Source organism: Cebus imitator, unplaced genomic scaffold (genome assembly GCF_001604975.1).
Source record: "Cebus imitator isolate Cc_AM_T3 unplaced genomic scaffold, Cebus_imitator-1.0 Scaffold424, whole genome shotgun sequence".
NCBI lineage: Eukaryota > Metazoa > Chordata > Mammalia > Primates > Cebidae > Cebus > Cebus imitator.
In genome coordinates, this window is record NW_016107739.1 from 1,287,572 (window position 1) to 1,309,404 (window position 21,833).

A 21,833-nucleotide genomic window follows, 5' to 3' on the forward strand; every position below is an offset into this window, starting at 1 on the left:
ATCAGAGACAGGGTTTCACCATGTTGGTCAGGATGGTCTCAATCTCTTAATCTCATGATCTGCTCACCTCAGCCTCCCAAAGTGCTGGGATTACAGACATGAGCCACCATGCCCAGCCAAGCTTTTCAGGTAAACTATTTTTTTCAGTTCTCACTACTCATCCTGGAGGGGGACCTTCATTACTCTCCTCATTTTAGGAGTAAAGAATTCTGGCTCAGAGAGATTAAGTTTCCCAAGGACCCACAGCTGGGAAATCTGAACCCAAGTCTACGTTATGGCTTGTGTACTCCTAGTACTTCAAAAGATTCCTCCCAGACCCCAGCCCTCCAACATGCATTCAGAAAGCTCTGATATTGGTCATTTGAGAGCCAACTACCATTTATCAAACCTTCCCTTGTTATTGTGTATGTTGCAAAAGCCAGAATTCACATCTGATCTTCTGAGTTAAGTCTAGTATACTTGCCACTACATCTCATTTCCTTTCTTATAAAAATGTGTGTCTTTATTATATCCTGAATATGTGCATGCACTATGTTAGAAGCCGTACTTTCATTCATGCTGAATTGATTTAAGTTTTATCTGTCTGCTATGCTAGAATGTAAACTCCTTGAGGTCAGGAAAAAATCTGTGCCTGTCATAATCACCATGGAATCTGCAATGCCCACTGTGGGGCTTACACAAAGGGATCACCCAAGAAATCAACCAAATGAAAGTAATTCCTGTAGCAGTTCTCCAAAGTGTAGTAGTTGATGTCATCCCCATTTTACATAAGGGAACTTGCGTCTAGGAGAGGAACTGTGACCCACATTTCACAAAGGACCACTTACATTATGTAAAAGACATATGAGCTGTCAAAGCACATTCTTTAGCATCATCCTGTTTAGTTTTCACTAGCCACTTCAGGAAGTTATATCTGATTTAATGTCAAAGCAGAATCTGAGAAGGAAAAATAAAGCAGTTCCTTTTGTTTCAAGATATTTGAAAAAAAGAAACAATAGGGACTGTGACTTGAGGACATATGATAAAGTAGTATCTCAGGTTTCTACTCTCATCTTGAGTCTATGGGTCTCTTCACTTAGTCAGACAGGCCCATCTGCAGAGAATCCAAGCACTCCCAGGCTGGGTTACCATCAGTTGGCACCCCGTAAACATCAAGGTTGCTTGGTTCAGGCCCCTTTCATTAAAATGTGTGAGAGCTCACAACCCAGCTTGTAAAGTGCTGGTGGAGGGGTGCCTAGTCACCAGGTCACTTTAACTTCATGCCAGGAAATCACATCTAGTGTAAACTGGCAAGGAAGTTGGGTGTTTGGATGGACAGAGCCATAGTCTCCAGATGGGAAGGGTGAGACTAAGTGCCTGGGAAACTCTGTGTAGAAGATCTCATTTCATTTTATATATCCAGGGTCTGACTTGGATGTAACAAAGGATAAGCAGGGCCGGAAGTGGCAGGAGGTCAGGGTCTGCTGGAAAAGCTGAGAGTTTGCCTCAAACGTCAGCCTTCCTTGCCTATTCTGAGGCTTAGTTTCCTTGTCTGTAAAATGCCTGCCTTGAAGTACTATTTCAATGATTGTCAAACAATGAAAAGGCACTAGATGATCACGTGACCTCATAGAATGTCCTCATACTATCTGGGCCTCAGTATCCACCCCTCTAAGAAGGATAATAACCAGGCGTTCTCACAGCATTGTTGTGATAGTTTAATGAGAAATTGTCCATGAAGAGTGCTTTGCAAACTATAAAACTTGATGTGAGCATTAGTTAAATGAAACAAGGCTTTCCCACATATTACCTCATTTGATCTGACACCAACCCTGTGAAATTGATGTAGTGGGAATTATTAACCCCTTTTTACAGAAATGGAAAGCAAGGCTCAATGAATTGCATAACATGCAACTTGCAGATCACCCAGCCAGCAGGTGGCAAAGCCATAGGTAGATCAGACCTGTCTGATCTTGAGTTCCATGTTCTTTAATCCATTGTACATAGCAAAAATGTGCAGACATGAGTAATAGCTGTAGGATACTTGGATAATCTTTTGAATGCCAATATTAGTTTGTGCCTTATCTGGACTACAATCTCCCGGAGGGCAGACATTATATCTTACCTCTGTATTTCTAGCACCAGGAATAGTCTCTAGCGTACAGTAGGCATGTGTGGATATTATTAGTAGACTACATGAATTACCATGAATTTATTGATACCTACCATATATAAGGCAGGAAGAAGCCTCTGAAGTGGTTGCCATCATCATCCCCACCTTACAGAGGAAGGAAAGGAAGCTTATGCCTATTGAGTAGGTCACAGAGCTGGCAGAACTGAGATTTGGAATCACATCTGATTCCAAGTCTACTGTCTTTCATCCATACTGTCTCCAGGTGACTTAATAAAGGGAATGAAGTACCTTTTAGCTAAGACCTGAAGTCTGGGAGTTCATTGTGGGGAAAAGCCTGCCTCTTCTCTTGGTTCATGATGGGTTCCATGTGCTCTGCTGCCTGAAAACTCTGTGGCTTTGGCCCCAGCAGCCCACCCCTCTCCTGGCTCACACCTCAGTGAATAGTGTGCTGTCTACTGTTTACTTTCACACCATAAACCACCACCTGGAAAAAGTGCTGAGTAAACCCAAACAAATACTAAGCTGATTTGTCATCTCTCCAAGGGCTCTCAAGGGCAAGTTCCAGCCCTGACCCCAGCCCTAGCCTCCAGAGTCACCAGGAGGTCATTGCCCTTTCAGTGTTGTGCAGAAGAAATGGGAATTACAGAGACTGGACCCAGGATGTCCTGGGGCCTGGAGATTGTCATTCATTATCTTGAGGCAAGCCCAGGTTGTTGTCTATGTGAGCAAGAAGGGAAAGGAGCTTGAACAGCATCCTAGAGGATGCTGATGTAGCTTGATGTAGCTCCACAGCCCTGTCCTCATGTGGGACAGTCTCATACAGGCAGGTCGCTAGAGACAGGTGGGCCTGGTTGGACTTTCAGCCAGGCTAAGGGGGGTCTGGTGAATGTTTACCATTCTCAGACACATATATTCCCAGGCATGCCCTGCTTCATCTGTCGTCCAACAGACCTTAATAGGAGGTTTATTCTATACCAGGATCTGTGGTGGGTACCAGGGATAGAGGTGATCAGAGGAATTAGACCAGCCTCAGGTTGTTCCTAGACTACTGGTAAGACAGACTCAGAAACAGAAAAACACTCTACCATGTAAAAATGGAAGAGAAAGAAACAAGTGAATAACCCGCAGGGTGAATTACAGGAGATTTCTCAGAGGAGGGGTTACTTTTCAGCCAGTTCTTGGGGGTAGATTACACTATCTAAGAGGGAGAGTGCTCTGTCATAGAATCCCACATTCTTATAGCCTGAAGGAACCTTAAATGACGTCAGGTTCCACCTGCAATAGATGAGGAAACTGATACCCAGAAGAAAGGAAGTGACCTCCCCAAAGCCACACAGCAGATGAGCAGCTGAGCAGGCCTACATGTCACAAACCTCCTAGACTCCCTGTCTAAAGCTCACAGTGCTGGCCTCAATTCAGGAAACCTTTCTTGAGTTACTTGATCTTTGTCATGCTTTTTTGTCATCTACTTCACTGGGTGCTCGCCAGAGCCCAGTTAGGTCAGCAAAGGGCTGCTGCAATGCGGCATCACACAGCTCACAGTATCCAGACCAGGAACTGTTGCTTAGAAGGTCACACAGCTTAGAAGCTCCTGAGTCTGGCATAGAACCCAGGTCCCTGGCTCCAGGTCAGACATCCCTTCCCACTTTACAGCTGAAGAATCTGATGTGTAACTGTACAATTAGCACCTCCCTTTTGAGGTAATGTGCTTGGCAGGATGTCTTGCACAGGAACACAAAATACATTGTAACTCTTAGTATTTTTAAATTCTCAAACATTTTATTTATTGTCTTGTAGACTGGTAGGAAGGTCTGAGCCTCTGAGACCTAATTCTTTTTCAAAGTGGCTAAGGTATTAGCAGCTTGTAAACCAAGCATCTAGCTTGGAAGGGAGATGAGCAAATGCGCCTTGACAGAGGCGCCAGCTAATATAGTTTGAAAGAAATGAAAAGGGTTGAGATTTTCATGTGAATTTGAAGTATGTTGGGCCACGAGGCATGAGAATCAAGTCAGAGTCTCTCTCCACCAGAGCCCTGGCAGAGAGCTTCAGTGGACATGGTTGCTCCACCTGTTTCCTAAAGAGCAGTTGCATTTTGGAAGACTTTACCACCTCCGCCTGTAGTAAGCATGAAGCTGTAGCTGGCCTGGAGCCTCAGGGGCTTGTGAATCGGGCCGTGTGTGTTTTGCTCCATCTCACAGATGGGCCTTTGTGAAGGGCGAGCAGCTCCACTCTGGCCCCTACTCCAAACCGTTTGCTTTGGATCTGAAACCCCATTTAGATGGTTCTTGGAGTTGGGGTGAGGAAGCAGGAAGCTGAAAGACTGAAAATAAATCCAGCAAAAGCATAGAATAAACTGCAGGTTTTGGACACCAACCCAGAGTATGCCCATCGTGGGTGGGGTTCAGCCTCCCTCCTACGCCTCAACTTCAATCAGAGTCCAGGCAGTCATGAAATGCAGGCCCCAGAACTCATCACATGCCCAACCAGACCACAAGCACTTCATTTGGCTATGGGGACTCATCCTGACTTTGTTTTCACACATAACTGGTTTTTAATTAAATTTGACGTTTCCTGACGTCTGTTCAGAAGGCTGGTCCCCTTTGGAAGGGGCAAGCACAAAGGCAGGGACAGGCTGGCAAGAGAGAGAAGAAAATTGAGCCGAGCTCTTCAATCCTCCTCTTTTGGTGGGGAAACGGGCACAGGGCAGGCTTCTGCTCAGAGAATTGTTCTCATTCAAGGGTCATTGTCCACAGCGATTAGTCTCCCGAGTCTCTGGAATCCCAATCTGTCACAGAAACCCAGGTATGTAACCAAGTGTGACTCTGGTTTCCAACAATAACTTGCTCAATACTTGTTTGTCTGTCTCTCCTCCTTTCCCTGCCCCTCTGGCCGCTGCCTCCCCTCCTGGCCCTGGTGTCCTCCCTCCTTTTTCTCCTCCCTACAGAGATCTGTGCTGCTGACTGTGGCGGCCATGGCGTGTGCATAGGAGGCACCTGTCGCTGCGAGGATGGCTGGATGGGGGCAGCCTGTGACCAGCGGGCCTGCCACCCACGCTGTGCCGAGCATGGGACCTGCCGTGACGGCAAATGCGAGTGCAGCCCTGGCTGGAATGGTGAACACTGCACCATCGGTATGGCGGGCCGAGGTTCCCGGGGATCTTCTCTGGTCTGCAGGACACCTTTGTCTGTCGGGGCATTTCAGGGCCAGCCTGAGCCCTCATTGCATGTGGGGATGGGAAAGAAAGTCCTTTCATCTGGAGGCATTACGACTGGCATTTCCTAGCCATCAGTTGGGTTTAAACTCACAATTTGATAGTTTCAACCTTATTCCTTCCAATTTCCATTTCCCTGGTCCTGGTTAGCTGGTTAGCACACCTTGTTGTTCAGCTCCTCCTAGGCTAAATGCAGTATAACTCTGTGTCAAGAAGGTTTGTGTTCAGGAATGAGGCAGATGACCACCTCTTAGCAGCTGTGGACAAGCCCCGTCAACACGCTGAGCCTCAGTTTCCTCACTCGCAAAATGTGGATAATAATATATGTAAAGAGCTTAGCAAAAGCTGGCATAGGAGTGCCCAGTACATGCAGCCATTATTATCCAATGCATTATCTGGCTAGGATGGCTGGGGCTTGGCTCTGAGCCCTCCATGCCCACTGGGCTCCTAGGTCAGAATTCCCCAAGAGGTCTGGAATCCTGGGGAGAGCTCCCCACAGGCCCTAAGGCCACATGTGGAGTCCATTAGGGCTGGGATCTTCCCCATCCTCAGCTTCCATCCTGTCTGCATTTGTCTCCTTTCCCCTCCCTTGGGGGCTTCTCCGCACCAGCTCCTGCTGAAGCAGCTTTGTTGGCAGCTTTGAAAACAAGCTGATCACTTCATTCCCTTCTTTCTGCCTTTCCTGCTGGTTTTGTTGATTTTAAATTCAGCCAGACGTTTTGCTTGGTTTATTATCCTGGAATGAACACTCACCAAAAGCTCTTTATTGAATCAACTGGTTTGTGTATGTGTGTTTTAACTTCTTCCCCTTCCGTTTTTTTTCTGGTTTTTTTTTTTTTTTTTTTTTTTAGTTTTTATTTTAAGTTCCAGGATACATGTGCAGGAGGTGCAGGTTTGTTACATAGGTAAACGTGACCTCCAGTGGTTTTTTAAATGAAGGGTCTGTGATCAGACGGTGAGCACATGGCTTTAGAAGGCAGGATTCCAGGTGCCTTTCTGGCTCTGAAAGTGACCTCTTGGGTCTTAGAGAAACTGGAAGACAAGCCCCACAGCTTTTGAGAGACAAAGGAATTTTGAGCAAACAGAGCTACCTCTTATCCCTTGTGGGTTTTTTTAGTCTTCCTTGTTTTTGTTTTGTAGCCTAAAGTTAATGTATATCCTTGGTCCCTGCCCCTGCAACATCCCGAGTTTATAATTGGCCATGGAATGCCTTACATTTATTAATATTAGTAATAATAATAATGGCTTCGGATTTTTAAGTATTTACAACTTGCCTGGAGCTGTGCTAAGGACTTTAACTGCATTATTTTATACTCCTTACAACCACCCTGTGAAGCAGTATGTATTATTTCCTCATTTTCAAGGAACTGAGGCGTAAGGTCACGGAACTTAAAGAGGTAGAACAGGGATTTGACACTTGATTTTTTCTTGCCAGCTGCTTGCTCTGCAGCCCTTGCATGGCAAAGCCCAGGTTTTCTACTGAGACACCTGTTCCTGTCCCTCCTGGAGGCTGTGCCCTGTCATGGAGGTTGCACTCAGCCCCCACCCTCAAGAGAGCCACTACGTAGCAATGGCAGCCACTGTATCAGCCTCTACAGGTTGTGCTGCGTCATCTTACTGTGTGATCCTTGATGGCTTCTTTATATCGGTGTCATCCTTCCTTAAAATTGTCCTGGAAACCCCTTAGTGAGAAATGGCCCTGGTCATCCAAGGAGCCTCTTTAAACTCTGCTTTCCCCTCTCGGTCCCTTTTCTACATGACTGAGGATGAACCAAACTTTTAGCTTCCCAGCCCAGAAGAAAGCCCATGCGCAGTAGAAAGCCCATACCTGTTTTTAAAAAAAAAAAGTAGAGCCCAGAGAGGGCCCATTCTGTTTGCTGTCACTTGCTTACAGAGTTCCCAGCTCATCTTACCAAACTCCAAAACATTTGCAAATGTTGGACAAAAATGTTGTAAGATAAATGCATCTCATCCTAGAGAAACTCTCCCTAGTCACAGATGATTCACGTCAGGGCTTGTGGGCAGGCTGTTTTATTTGTAGTGTTTTCTGGATATTCGTCAGCCTGGCTTTAAGAATGTCCCTTTTATTTGGATGCCAAGAAGTCAAATCATCCTCTTCTACCTCCCGTGTATACTCTGTTGTCACTCTTCAAGAACAGATACCACCTTGGGTTTGCAGATGCCTTTTCCTCTCCAGATAAGAAATACATCAAGGCAAATATGCAAAATATAAGAAGAAGGTTGACAGTCCTAAATACCAAAGAAATGTCATAGGACATTGAAGAAGCAACGGACTAGTCATAGTGCTCAGTTGAAAGGACTTTGGCTGGGAATTCTATTACTACCTCTCATTGTGTGGTGAGCATTTTCTTTGTCCTTGTCTAATTTTCCTGCATGGTAACCTTCTCTGTGGGTCTTTGCCTGTGGCCAGTTGCGTCCCCACGAGAAACTCAATACCCTTGTGCTGAAGGAACACTTCAATAACCCTGTGGGATATAAGGAAAGGGGGAGGGGAGGCAAGGTAGAGAAACAATGGTGCCATCCTTTTCTTGTTGAAATAGAAATGAGAAGGAAAAATTCATTTTTAGTCTTTGATGGTAACAAGAAGCATTTCCCTGTTTCCAGAGAACTCTACTCCCTGTGAGGGTGATTTAGGAAAAGAAAAAACTGCTGATGTGAAAAGTTAAAAATTCAAAGTGTTAAATTTTCTCTTGTTATCAGATTTCATTGTTATACGAAAGGTCATTATCGTGCAGCTAGCTTCTAGCTGCAATAGTCATTTCCCACAGCAGAGAAAGAGCTGGTATCCATGACACTGATTTAGAGACCTCTAGGCAGTGGAAGCAAAAAAAGAGGTGGGCCTGTTTATTTACATACTGCCGCCCTGCATAAACAGGAAGGAGTGGCTTGATTACCATATACCAGGAATACAGAATTTAAAGAACAAGACAAATCTGGGCCTCTAATGGCCAAGTCCCCAGCATTAAGAACCTTTTTACCCCAATGACATTTCCCAGAGCAAATGATTATAGTAGGAATTAAATATCTTCTTCTTTTTTTTTTTTTTTTTTAAAAAATATCATCTTTTAGAGCCTTTGGCTCACCTTATCTTTCATGGAAGCTACTTGATTCTTCTCAAGAGAGGTTGGTTTTCAGAATAAAAGGGAATTTGACAGTGGCATCCTCTTCAATGGCAGTATTTTTGTCTAACAGCAAAAATATTTCACTTTCAATCCTAATTCTTTATGACGTTAGGAATCACCTGTCTCTTTGCATCTTGAAGAAGGGTCTTTGGTAAAAGCACCAGCCCAGACCACGTAGTTGCCTGAGGCTTCAGCTTCTCTATCCGTGAATCACAGAATGGGGTGGCTAGAAGAGATCCCCAAGGGTGATAGAATCCCAGCCCCTTCCTCCACTGCCCACAGAATTGCACACCCATCAACCCAAAACTGAGTCACCTGCTCCTAAAAATACCTCACGAAGAAAAAGGGATTCTTCATTTTTACTCTAACTTATATGACACTAATACTCCCACTTACATATGTGAAACCCAGTTTTCCTAGTCCAGAAGTTAAGGTAAGATGGATTGATTTGGATCTGTTTCTCAAGCATGTGATTGACAGAGAGTCACCCAACGCATATTTTTGGTTGTCTTTTCAAAGAGTTTTATGGATCCCGTAAGTCTGGGACTTGACCTCTGATTTCCTGTGAGAAAGCTGAAAATCATGGTTAAATTTAACAAGGCGTTAACTTTTTTTCTGATTTCTTTGAAAACACTGCTAACATTTTGGATCAGTTCTACATGGTTTTTCTATTCACCACAGTGCCCCTTGTCTCTAAAGTTTGAAAACACCTGTAGAAAATGCCAACTTCTGATTACATTAATAAAATTCCAGCCTTGACTCCAAAGCTGTGATTGTTCAAGGTACCAAATATACAGAATTATTTACCAGGCTTCAGGAGAGCTGTCCAAATCTAGAAATCATGACTTTTAAACAAAAGCTTCCTCTGAGGGTAAAGATCGAAATAATACCCTGAAGATACAATGACTTGAGTGAGCAAAACCAGACTTTCCAATGAAGAGAAATTATAAATAACAGCCACAAAATCTTCCGGAGTGCTTTGTCCACTTTTGGTTGTTTTTTTTTTTTTTGTTTGTTTGTTTTACTTTGTTTTGTTTTAAGACAGAGTCTTGCTCTGTTGCCCAAGCTACAGTATGGTGGCATGATCTCAGCTCACTGCAACCTCCACCTCCGGGGTTCAAGCAATTCTCCTGCCTCAGCTTCCCGAGTAGCTGAGACTACAGGTGTGCACCACCACACCCAGCTAATTTTGATATTTTTAGTAGAGACAGGGTTTTGCCATGTTGGCCAGGCTGGTCTTGAACTCTGGACCTCAAGTGATCCACCAGCTTCGGCCTCCCAAAGTGCTGAGATTACAGGCATGTGCCACCGTGCCTGGCCCTTTGTCTGCATTTGAATGATAGCTCTCAGATTTCTTTTTCATAATCAGCAAATCATTAACCAAGAGCCCACAAATCACTCATGAGGTATCAGCACCTATGATAACACTATGGTTATTCCACTGGAAAGCATTCATTCACAACAGGCCCTGCGGCTTGCCAGGACAGATTCTGACAAGGAGAAAGAGAAAATTTATAGGGATCTACCTCAAGTGATCAGAGCACAAGTTTGATTTGCTGATGATTCTGAGAGACTTCACCCCACATGTAGTAAAGGTGGGAACCTAACTTTGTGAATTTCTGTCAGTGTGGGTGTCACTGACCAGTTATCGAAAGAGAGAAGAGCACTAATGAATCCAAGAGCTTAGCAAGAATGTCTCTTTGGTGGTGTGTCATCCATCTGAAAGAAGCTCGGATGACTAGAACCACCAACCCATCCCTAGCTGTAGTGATTCTTGTTTCCTGTGGCCTAACCTGTACCAGGGATGCAGCCCTTAGAGTTGCCCTGAGTCTCCTGGCGAATAAGAATGGAAAGCCTCTTGCCATGTTCTCCATAACTTTGGATAGGGAGCCCCTGAAGATTCTTAAGATTATCCCAAGAGAAACCTTTGGAAACCTCTGTTGCTAGAGGCAAGTCAAGGAAAGAAGTTCTTATGTTGGTGAACAGAGAAATGCCAAAGACACGTGAGACTGCACAGACCAACATCATGCCAAAAGCTCAGTCTGTAGCATAAATAGCTATAGTGTCACTACTGTCTCCGACTTTTCACGTAGAGATAAGAACATAGTAGAAACATGAGAAACGTTTGTCCAAGGCCAAAGAAACAAGTGTGGCCCAAGAGGAAAGACGACTACTGCCATCATCTTCATCCTGAAGTTCTGAAGAGAAAGGTGCAGGAATTGATGAAGTCCTGAATCCACCTTCCGTAATGCAGACTCTGCATCATCTTTTCTAAAAGTTGGTACTTTAAAATCATGAATTTTTCAACAATTGTACTCGAGCATGTGTGCCAAGGTTTTCAAACAATAAAAGCAACTTACAGTATGGACTTCTGCATGTGCCTTTTATAAATACATGGCACTAAAGTTCAAAGACTCAGTTATCACTCCCATTTTCAATAGCCAAAGACAAGTCAGGTCCGTTCCATTCCCGGAAAACTCATGGACTTGGTATTAACTAGCTGTTAGCAGCTTTTGGATTCACAGTGTGGTTTGGGGGCTCTTTGTAGCAAAGGAATCCCTTTTGATTTGTGGAGTCAGGATTTGAAGTTTCGAGTGTCCACTGTTGTCTCCTGAAAACTTGCAATGCTGATGATAACCATTTCCAGTGACTTCTTTTCCTACCTATGGTCTGAATAAATTAGTAAGAGTTTGTAAAGGTATCCAAAACATTTTTTTCACTGAATAGAGCTCTTCATGATTAATGGGTCTTGAAACTGAAATGGCTTTAGAAGAGAGGGAGCTCTCTTAAGTCAGCCACTGGTCCTGGGGAGATGACCCTTTAGAATGGATGTAATCTTTACTCACCACCAGAACCATGATACCACCATTAAGTTTGGAAACAAAGTTTTTTTGTCAGAGAAATCCCTCAAAGTGGATGCTGCACAGTGATATGACCACTTGGATCCCAGTGATGGAGTCTCATCCAGCCAAGCCATCCCTGAGAAAGAAATCTAGGGTCACTCCACCTCTTCTGTAACTGGATTCATAGTTATCACAAGAACTTATTATTAGGACCCTCCAAAAAAGTCTGCAGATATGAAAGCTAAGAAGACCACTAGAGCTGGGTAATTCTGTGTATTCATACTCTTCGATAGCATATCCTGGGAGATGAGATAATAAGAAATTTTAGGCCACTTTGCAAAATTAGATGAATTAGCTGGACTAAGACTAAAGTGACAGATGGACCAAGAATCCAGAAAGCTTTCTCTTTAGCCAGAAATATTTCCTAGGCCATTTTTCGTGTGAGCTGTCCCCATTTTTCATTGCTTGGCATTCCATAGTTTTGTTTACTCACGCCTGCTTAGTAAGTACTCTCATGTTCCCATATTATATTCTACATCTCATGGACTCCACAACATCTGTAAGAATTAAGAAAAGCATGTGGCCTCAGCTAAAATTTTCTCTTCCCAATTTTCCGCTTGGCTGTGCAGCCTCCGGAAGTGTATTTCAACTTGAACCAGAGACCACATGGATACCTGAACTGAGAACACAGCCTCTCATCCACTAGTCTTTGAGACTATATATATTGATGAACAACAATGTCTGTTCTATCCAGAGAATTGAAAAAATATAATTTATATTTTTTTTCTGAAGAGAGTAAGAATGTTTAAAGAGCCCTAGGGATTCCTGATAAGGCCACACCGTTGCAGTCCAGTCCTGTCTGATGGACTTTTGATTCATGTGTGAAATTGAGCTGAAGCTGGAGTGCAGCCTGGCTGAAGGCATCATATTCTTCAGGAGACTACCCAGCTACATAGCCTTTGCAGATCACACTAGGGGGAGGTGTAGAGAGATAGGGAAAGAGAAGCTCCTCGAAGGGCTGTAGCTACAGCCTAGGTAGGGCAGGTGAGATAGTATTAGTGATTTATGCTGGGTATTAAGACGCCTGCCCTGTTCTAAACACACAGCCAGACACCCATATATGTGCACAGTGGGGTTTACTTCAGAGCAACCTTTGATACCCATCCTCAAATAAGCAAAACTTTAGAAGGCCAGATAATTCAAGGCTTAGACACAACCCCTCCACTGGAAGACAAAGCACACATCATTCTGTCTTCAGAGTTAATAAGCATTGAAAAGTTGTCGGGTTTTCTTTTCTTTGTCCTGTTTTTTACAGTGACATCCATTGACCTGCACCTCATAGTCTGTGTAAGATGCACAAAGGAGGGATCCATCTAACTTATAACACTAAGCATTCGGCATTCAAGCATATGTGGGCACATGTGTTCATGGAAAATTCAAGAATGGCAAAAAGACAATCTAGCAATATATTTGACCAAAGACTCAACCCCTTCGCTAGTGCATATCAGAGATGATTCAAATTTTGCATATTTCTAAATTCCAACTTCTTGGAAATACCTCTTGGAAATGCCCAGATGGGGCACCACTTGTTCTTGGTATGGCTGCTTCACCTGTAGGGAGGTTGGATGCTGCTCTGAGTAGTCAAAGGGACAGGCTCTGGTTTTCTGTAAAGCCAGACAAAGCTGGCAGAGCAGGAGTGTGGCCACTTTTGCAGCTTCCCATCCTCCTTTGTCCGTTTTCCTTATTCATATGTCTTCTTGTTTCTGTGATCACATTTCCAAATGCCTGGATCACAGAATGAGTTGAAGTTCCTTTTGGCCATTCCTGGAGAATGCTTGCTCTCCCTCCTCCTCTCTTGTGTCGTCCTGTCTTTGGTTTTATTTTCCCCACCATGGCATAGGCCAGTCCCAAACGTGGGGCACAATCCCTTTGTCTCTTCAGCATCTGGCATGGTTATGTGGCAGACGGTATTGCACTTACTCGATCCTACCTTAAATGTCCTGTCTTTTATCTCCCTAGCTCACTATCTGGATAGGGTAGTTAAAGGTATGGTCTTCCTTCCTCTATTTTCCTGTTGTCTTTGTGTGTGTGTGATTGTGTATGAGCATAAAAGAAGAAATGTGTATATAAAAATGTATATACACCCCATAAGCATGATGTCTAGATGCTACCACATCCCCAGTTTTGTCACAGCATCCATTGCCCAAAGGGCATGGGTTTTCAGTCAAGAGGTGGTTGATATACCTGGAGTGTCATTCTCCCCGCAAGATGCTCAGATCTGTTTCTGACAACACCATTGTACTTCTGTTTTTCCCTCCCCCCACCCCACGTACATATACCTTTCACTCTTTCCACCCCATCTCATGTCACCCTGCCCATCTGTTATGGCTCCTGGTCCACCAGAATTAAGATGCTGGCAACCAGGGTGGGTGGCCTGAGAGAGGAAGAGACCCAAGAGCAAAAAATTTTAAGGACTACTTTTTAGTTCTACTGTGTTTATTCATCCAACAGGCATCTATGGAGCACCCACTGTGTACTAGGTACCTGTGCCAGGGTCTGGAGACAAGGGGACAAACAGACTCCTGAACTCAGTTTGCAGATGGTCTGTTTGTTTTGTTTGTTTGTTTCTTTTCCTTTTCAGAGAAGGCCTGACTTTGGTAAGTTTTATCTTTGAAGAGTATTCCCTAAAGGCAAAGTAATTCCTTCCTTTTTAAACATTTACATTAATTAGGTGGTACCTAATTTTCCAAATAGGCCACATGGCTCTAAGAATAAGTCTCAGAATAATCAGATATGTGTGCTCTTAAAAGACTCTAAGCTCCTTGAGGAGAAATACCATGACCTATTCATCTTTTTGTTCTCAGGCCCTAACACAGCACCTGGTACAAAATATGTGCTCAGCAGATAGGAACATACTCTGGAGTCAGACTGCTTCGGTTTGAATCCCAGCTTCCACACACAAAGGATTTAACTTCTCTTCTCTTGCTAACAGGACCTACCTCATAGGGCTAGCATGAGGATTAAGTGAAGTAACGAATACAAAGTGCTTAGTCTATGGGCAGGAATGATGCTCAATAAGTATGAATTACGCTGTTTTGTCATCATATTCTTATTCTCACCCTTAATTTGAAGAAGGACTTCATTAGCTAGATTAATTTTTGAAACTGTAAAGGAAAAGGCTAAATTGGCTTTTAATAAGAGATAGCAACAGCTGTTTTAAAACTTATGGAAAGGATTTTGGGGAAACATAACTGACTAAATGCTTTTCAGCTGGGACAGCTCTGCCAAGTACAGCAAAGGTATTGCATAGGACTCAGCAGATGGAAGAGGAGCCAGGGTCTTCATATTTCATGTGCTGGTCCTCAACTGAGAATAAAATCATTCCAGCAAGAAAGTGTAGTACCTCCAAGCCTCTTTAAAACAGGCATTTCAAACATTATCATTAGCAGAGGACTCTTCAGGGTGGGCTAACTTTTATCATGTTACCATCTATTTGATGGAAAATTTTCCTACTATGTGAAGTTTTTCACATCCATGAGTCTTAAGTGAGTTGTGTGATTTTTTTTTTTTTAGGGGAACAGATACAATACCCATTTGATTGAAAGAGTAAACTGAAGTTGAGGAACTTGAGTGGGTCATCCTGGGTCACAATTCTAATAAGTAGTGGAGCCAGGGCTCTACATTCCCTGGCTTTATCCATATTTCTAACATTCTGTCTTCTGTCACCATAAGTCACTAAGAATGTCCATAATTTCCAATACATTTTCCTCCACACCACATCTTCCAAACTGGCACCCTCACTGAGAAGTGGCCCATATTCTTTCCCAAATCACCTGTTCTGATCTTTAGTTCAGAAAATATCATCACCAGAACTTTAGGTGGATTAGGTCAATGATTTATAACTTGCTTTAAAAGGCAAATGTTTCTTTTCAAAATCTGGGTCTGACCCAAGCCCTCATCTGATTGATATTTTGGTATGATGGATACTAATTCTAAAAAAAGAATTCAGAGATCTATCTCATGGAAGCTCAGGTCTTGTCAGGGTAGAGTGCTTTACTGTTCAGAGATGGGCCAGATTTTGTTCATTGCTTCCCAGTTGCTTTGGTAGAGACTAAAGAAACAACATTTACTCAACAAATATGTTGAACTCCTTAGTGCTAGGAAATATGAATACCACACAACAGATATGGTCCCTGCTCTCAAGGTGCCTGCAGTCTACCAGAGAAGACACTAAAATAAATAATTCCAACAAAGTATGATGAGGGTTATGACAGGGAAGTCCAAAGGCCACCATTTAGAAAGTAGCCACCCCACCAACTTAGATTGTTGGGGCCTTGGAGATTGTGGAATTTAACATAGGGTATGAGAAATGCTCTGAAGGTTTTTAAAAGCAAGATGATAACTAGATCACATTTGTGATTTGGAAAATCAGTCTGGCCCTGTTGTGAAAGGAGAATTGAGGAGGGACTATTGAGAACAAGAAGACTGATTAGCAGACTGTTGCTGTCATCTAGATAAGAGATGATGATGGCTTTGTCTAGGGAAGTGAATATAGAGAGAAAAAAAGTACAAGAGGACTAATAAGAGAAACATAAAGAAGTGGGCCATTTGATATATTATAGGTGTATTGCATAGCATCCGTGCCACTTAAATGAAAAATACCTTCAAGGATTCTGAAAGTCTTCTAATCATACCTGGTGCTAGCTGCGAGGAGGGCTTCTTCATAGGCCTTAGCAGGAGATTGAAGATAAAGTGGCCCCTTGTCATTTAAAGGGCATTATTTCTTTTGAAAAGCTTTGTTATCCCTTCTCTAAACTTTAAAATTACATTATTTTGACTCTAGCAAATGCCTGGTGTGAGTCCTTCCAGAAGGGATTATTACTGTCAGATGGGCTCTCTGAATTATTGATAAGTTTTGGGGTTTGTGGAATTAATCAGCCTCAGCAGTGGGTAAGGATAGGCACATTACTTTAAGAAAGTCAACAAGTCATTCTTAAAGGAGGAGGCTTCCTCATGCTGGCTAATGGGGGTGTGATTATCCTGGAAGCAAATGGCTGGATGAAAGCAAACCTTGTTCCACCCACAAGTACTCAAAGTCCATCTGAAACTTATAGGATAATGCAGATCTTCGGGGTATCACTTGGTTCATTTGGAGAAATTGACTGTGGATTTTCACATTTGTGATTCTCTGTGATTTCACATCTAGAGCTAACCCTCCCTGAAAACACCTGCTCCACATCTTCCAAACTGGCACCTCAATGATTCATTGACCTAATCCCTCTAAAGATCTGGTGATGATCTTTTCAGGCAGCCTCAGAGCAGGACGGATTATGTGCCCAAGATGCCATGTGCCCACAGGAGTTCACTAGAGCAGGGCTTCCCAGAGAGGGCTCCATGGAATGGAATATTACACAGGTTAGTAGTGGGGTGGGGGAAAAGAGTTCTGAGGTCAAACTGTAAAATGCTGTAGTAATCAAATAAGCAGCTTTCTTTATTCTAAGGCTTCTTGGAGTCTTTAATATATTGATACTCAGTGTGACTATAAAAGTATAGGATGCAGTGTTTCCCAAACTTATTTGACTGCAGAAGCTTGTTGTTGAGGACCTCATAGAACTACTGTTTCACAAGGTTCACTTTGAGAAGTGTGGTTTGTGATTATAAGACCTATTTTCAACCCTTCCTAGAACAAAGTATGGTATAAATAAAAAGAATATACAATTTTTTAGGGCAGATGATACATCTTGTCTCTGTGCACCCCAAAACTAACACAGAGTCCAGCATCCACCAGGTACTGAATAAAGTTTGTTGAATTTAAGAACAGAATCAACTAACTTGAAGTTGTTTCGACCTACTCTATTGGGTTGGTTATGCCAGAAGGGCCTAACAGATCATCTCATCCAAATCCTTATTTTATAAATGGGGAAATTGAGGCCCAAAGAGAGAAAGTAACTTTCCCAACTCCCCTTATATCAGTCAGGACAGAACCCAGGTTCCTTGTCTCATTCGTTAATTCATTTTAGCAAATACATATTGAGTGTCTGCTACGTGCAGGCACTCGTACATTCTAACGGAAGAAGTAAGACAATGAAACTAATTGCAGAATTGATCATTTAAGTATCCTTAGGACAGCTGCTATTGAGAAAAGTACAGTATGCTAGGAAAGCATGAATGGTGGCCTGTATTGGGACTCACGGCCCTGAACCCATCATGCCACCTCCCACCACACTGCATGTTCATGGCACCATGAGACAAGCCCAGTGCTTGTCTTGGCTGTCTTTGGGAAGAAACTATTTGTGAGAACTATAGCTTTTGACTTAAATATTATATAAGTTGGACTGGCAAAGGGTTATTTTCTTGTTTATGAATTTATTAGTGAAATTATACAAACTTAAAACAAGTAAATCCAATAGTAATAACACCTCTCATTTATTGAATGCCTACTTATGTTACCCACTGTGATAAATAATTGGTATATCTTATCTCATTTAATATTCTCAAATACTCTGGATCAGGTATTATCTCCATTTTACAGATGAGAAAACTGAAGCTTAGAGTTAAATAATTTGCCAATTTTAACACAGATAGTAAGTAAAATGATGCTGCTAGGATTTGAACTGAGGTTTGTCCAACTCCAACATCCTCACTCTATTATAACACATGGCTTTTATTAAAAATTTAGGATTAAATGGTGTGAAATTGGATCTGCTCTAGAAAATCTATATCTGAACATTTTTAACAAAAAGTTACTTATTTTAGAAATCTTTGTAAACTGCCTAGCACAATGGCCAGCCCTAGTAGATCCTTAGTATGTGGCAGCTTACTAAAAACCAGAGGTTGGCAAATTACACCCCAAAGACCAAATCGGGCCCATCACCTATTTTTGTAAATCAGGTTAGTTGGAGCACAGCCATGCTTATTCATTTAAAATTATGTATGGCTGCTTTCAAGCTATAATGGCAAAGTTGAGTAATTGCAAGAGACCATATGGCTCACAAGCCTAAACTATTTATTCTCTGGGTCTTTACAGAACAAGTTTGCTGACTCTGATCTAGATAACTGCCTCAGTTTCCTATTTTGCCTTTCTGTGAGCCCCACCTGAGGTTATGGGTACAGCATATGATATTATATGCCCTCTGCCCCAAATAGAGAGAAGGTAAAGGTGAGTAGAAGATTCAGATACTGTGTTTGAGCTGTATGCCAGGCTTTGTGCATCATGCATACCTTATCTTATTTAACCTTCCCAACAACCCCATTTTATAAGTAAAGAGACTGAGGCTCAAAGAAATAACGTGCCTAAGTCATACAGCCACTGAGTGGTACAGCCAAACTTTGATATGCCTCTCAAGCTTGTGCTCTTACACAAGAGATACTCTTTGCATCTTATAAGAGGGTGTATCTTACAGCAAAAGGAAGCAGTCAGCTATCATTCTTAAAGATCGGACCCTACTTCCTCCATGACTAATTCCAAATACAAACTTAATTGAAAACAAGTCCCAGCTGGACGGACAAAAGTTGACACGAGACAAATTGAAGAAAACAGAAAGCTGTGATTGCTTAGATCACTAGAGGTGGCTGATGTTGGCAACCAGGTCAGATTGCCTGGACAGCTACCTGTGTGTCATAGCTCTGCTCCTGAGGCTCACTTTTACAACTTCTTTCTCAGTCACTTTTTGGAGTGGCAGTCCTGGTAGCCTCCCATTTTTCCCAGCAGGCTCCTGCTGTACAGAAACCCATAGTCTACATATACTTCTAACTTTCAAGGAATCCCTCCGAGGCTGGAATATACAACTGATACATGTTTCTTCCCTTGAATGGAAAACACAGTGGCCAAATTGATTGGTTGGTTTGTTGAACATCTCAAGTGGACATAAACGTGTTCTTTTCTTTTACTTTTGAATAACAGTCAGCTGTCAAAAGTCCGTGAAACACTCGGGTTTTAGATTCTGATTGATCAGCCATTTAGTGAGTGGCTTCTTGGACCAGGTCTTGGACTGGACAACCACTTTCACATTTGTTGGCCCATTTAAGAATAATGAGTCAATTTCCCATTACTTCATGGCAGAAAATTCAGTTTCTAGCCATATTTGGAGCACTTTGCTGCTCATAATGATAAAACAAATTATGCTTTATAGCTGACACAGTGCTTTCACATCCATACCTCTCCCAAGGCTGAGCAGGAGCAGAGAGGAGATGGAAGGTATGCCAGTGACAGGTGGTTTTTGATAGCCCCTTGGAGAAAGGGGTTGGCAGGATTGTTAATGTAAGGACTTGAGTGAAAACCAAGTAGCTCAATAGAAGCTGAAGTGAACCCTGTAACTTAACATATTCTCAAACATAGATTTCTGAGCCACAAACTCAGGGAGGTTTAATGATGTGGCAATCAAAAAGCCTGCAAATCTACTTTAATAGCATTTTTTAAAAACTCTCCCACTTTATAATATGGTCCAAGGAAAACCACCACAAAATATTGCCTGACCCTTCTTGATCAAATCATCTACAGCCGTCTCAGATGGCCACACCTGTGTTAAGTTCCCACCGTATTTTGTACGTCTTCTTTAGGGCATTTAGCAGTGAATTTTTTTGCCTACATAAATTTGTCTCCTTTGATAGGCTTCATGCTCCTCATGAATAAGAATACGTCTTACTCATTTCTGTACCTCCAGTGCTAGCCCAGAGAAGGTGCTTCATAAATGACAGACAGGCAGATAGGTGTGCATATGAGCGTAATGAGAGCAGAGCAGCCTGGCTGTACCTACGTTGCACTCACAGGCAGCCCTAGTTAGTCTTTCCCAATGGTGATCGCAGCTCCTCTGCCTGCAGAGCCCTTTTCTAAGTGTAGCTATAGACAAGATGGTAAGAAAAAGCCCCAAGCCCTCTTCCTCAAAGGAAAGACAGTTGTTTAGGAGAAAATAGGACAAAATAAATGAAAAGCCTATGGTCCAATGAAATTGACCTACTATAAGAGTTGGAAAAAGTAACACCCTTTAGAATGATACCCAGAAGTGCTGAGGGAAGGGAAGAATAGACAGAAAGATGTTTCCTTTGTGCTGAACAGCCGCCAAAGATCAGAGGAACACACGAGAATGAACCAGAAGCAAGGATCAGGCAGAAAGCTTCATTGGTTAGATTCTGACAGGCCGACCTCTACTGACTCCAGCTCCAGAATCCCTGTCCCTTTTGAAAGAGGGGCTTTTAGATGCAGAAGGTGTGGGTTTCAGACCTATCCCTGCCACTTCTGACTGTGCGACCTTGGCAAGTCCTTTCACCTCTCTGAGCCTCAGTTGCCTTCTCTGTCAAGTGGCAATTCCCAATGATACCTGCCTCCCTGGGCTGCTGTGAGCATTCGTGTGCTGATGGATATGAAGGCATTTTGCAAGTTGGCAGGTAGTGTGTGTGTGTGTGTGTGTGTGTGTTAGAGACAGCAGTTGGCTCTGGGTGATCAGACCTCGACTCTCTACTTTCTCTTACAGAGGGTTGCCCTGGGTTGTGCAATGGCAATGGCAGATGTACCTTAGACCTGAATGGTTGGCACTGCGTCTGCCAGCTGGGCTGGAGAGGAGCCGGCTGTGACACTTCCATGGAGACCGCCTGCGGTGACAGCAAAGACAACGATGGAGGTAGGGCTCTGGCACCCGTGGGCCCCAGGCAGCTCCAGAGGGCAGGAGGCCCAGAGTGGAGAATAGGTATTACTGAGCTAACAGGCCACCAACACACCAGTTGTCCAGTCAGGGGGACCTGCGGCGCAGGCAAAAAACTGCACATGTGGCTTAGGGATGAGTGCGTATCACAGGTGTTCCCTTTGAATCCATTAAAATTAATGTAAATGAAAGCAATTGTTATGCAGCAGTCAGTATAAAGGAGAAGGCATACGGAAGGAAGAAAGAGGTTTCTAACAATTCAACAGTAGAATGAGATGTCTGGCAAAGTTGTGGGCCCCCCTCACTGGAGGTGGATAAACAGAGAACATCTAATTCTTTTATCACAGAAGCTGCAGAGGGACGCTTCTCCAAGGGATTGAGGTTGAGTTACCTTTGGTCAAGGTCTCTTCTCCTCTAATTCGGGAGGGTACCCTCACTTACTCTAGCAGATACCTTTTGTAATAGAAGTGACTTTTGCTTTCGGTATTTAAAAAGTGCTAGACAGTCAAAGCCCAAGGAACGAGGTGCTCATCTTAAAGAACATTCATTAGCTAGGAGTGAAGACCTGAATTCCAGCTCTGGCTTTGACTTCCTGTGCCACATGCTACTCGGTGGCTCTGGGCTTCACTCTCCCCATGTATAAAATGAGGCAGCTGGCTCATGAGTACCATTTCAGTCTTTATCTTAGTCATAGAATTAACCTTCATTTTTCTGCTGCATTAACTTGGATAAATAAAACCAAATGTGTTCTACTTTCCCACTTGGAAGATATATCAATCATTCCTGATTCTTCCACTTGCAGGTGGTTAATTAGGAGAATAGAAAGATAAAGACATGAATAAAAAATCAAAACACTCAACCCTTTCTTCCTAATAATGGCCTACC

The 21,833-nt window shown here is 43.0% G+C and overlaps 1 protein-coding gene across 8 annotated transcripts in view; it reads left to right on the forward strand.

The window, feature by feature from the left end:
• Positions 1–21,833, forward strand: part of TENM4 (teneurin transmembrane protein 4) — an 827,507-nt gene that overhangs the window by 695,610 nt on the left and 110,064 nt on the right. For 7 of the 8 annotated variants that reach the window (XM_017509841.2, XM_017509836.2, XM_017509838.2 and 4 more), the window contains 3 exons: positions 5,058–5,243; positions 13,330–13,356; positions 20,781–20,927. In XM_017509841.2, the coding sequence (XP_017365330.1) occupies positions 5,058–5,243; positions 13,330–13,356; positions 20,781–20,927 (360 nt within the window). The remainder of the gene's footprint in view (positions 1–5,057; positions 5,244–13,329; positions 13,357–20,780; positions 20,928–21,833) is intronic. The other variant, XM_017509839.2, reaches the window with a different exon arrangement.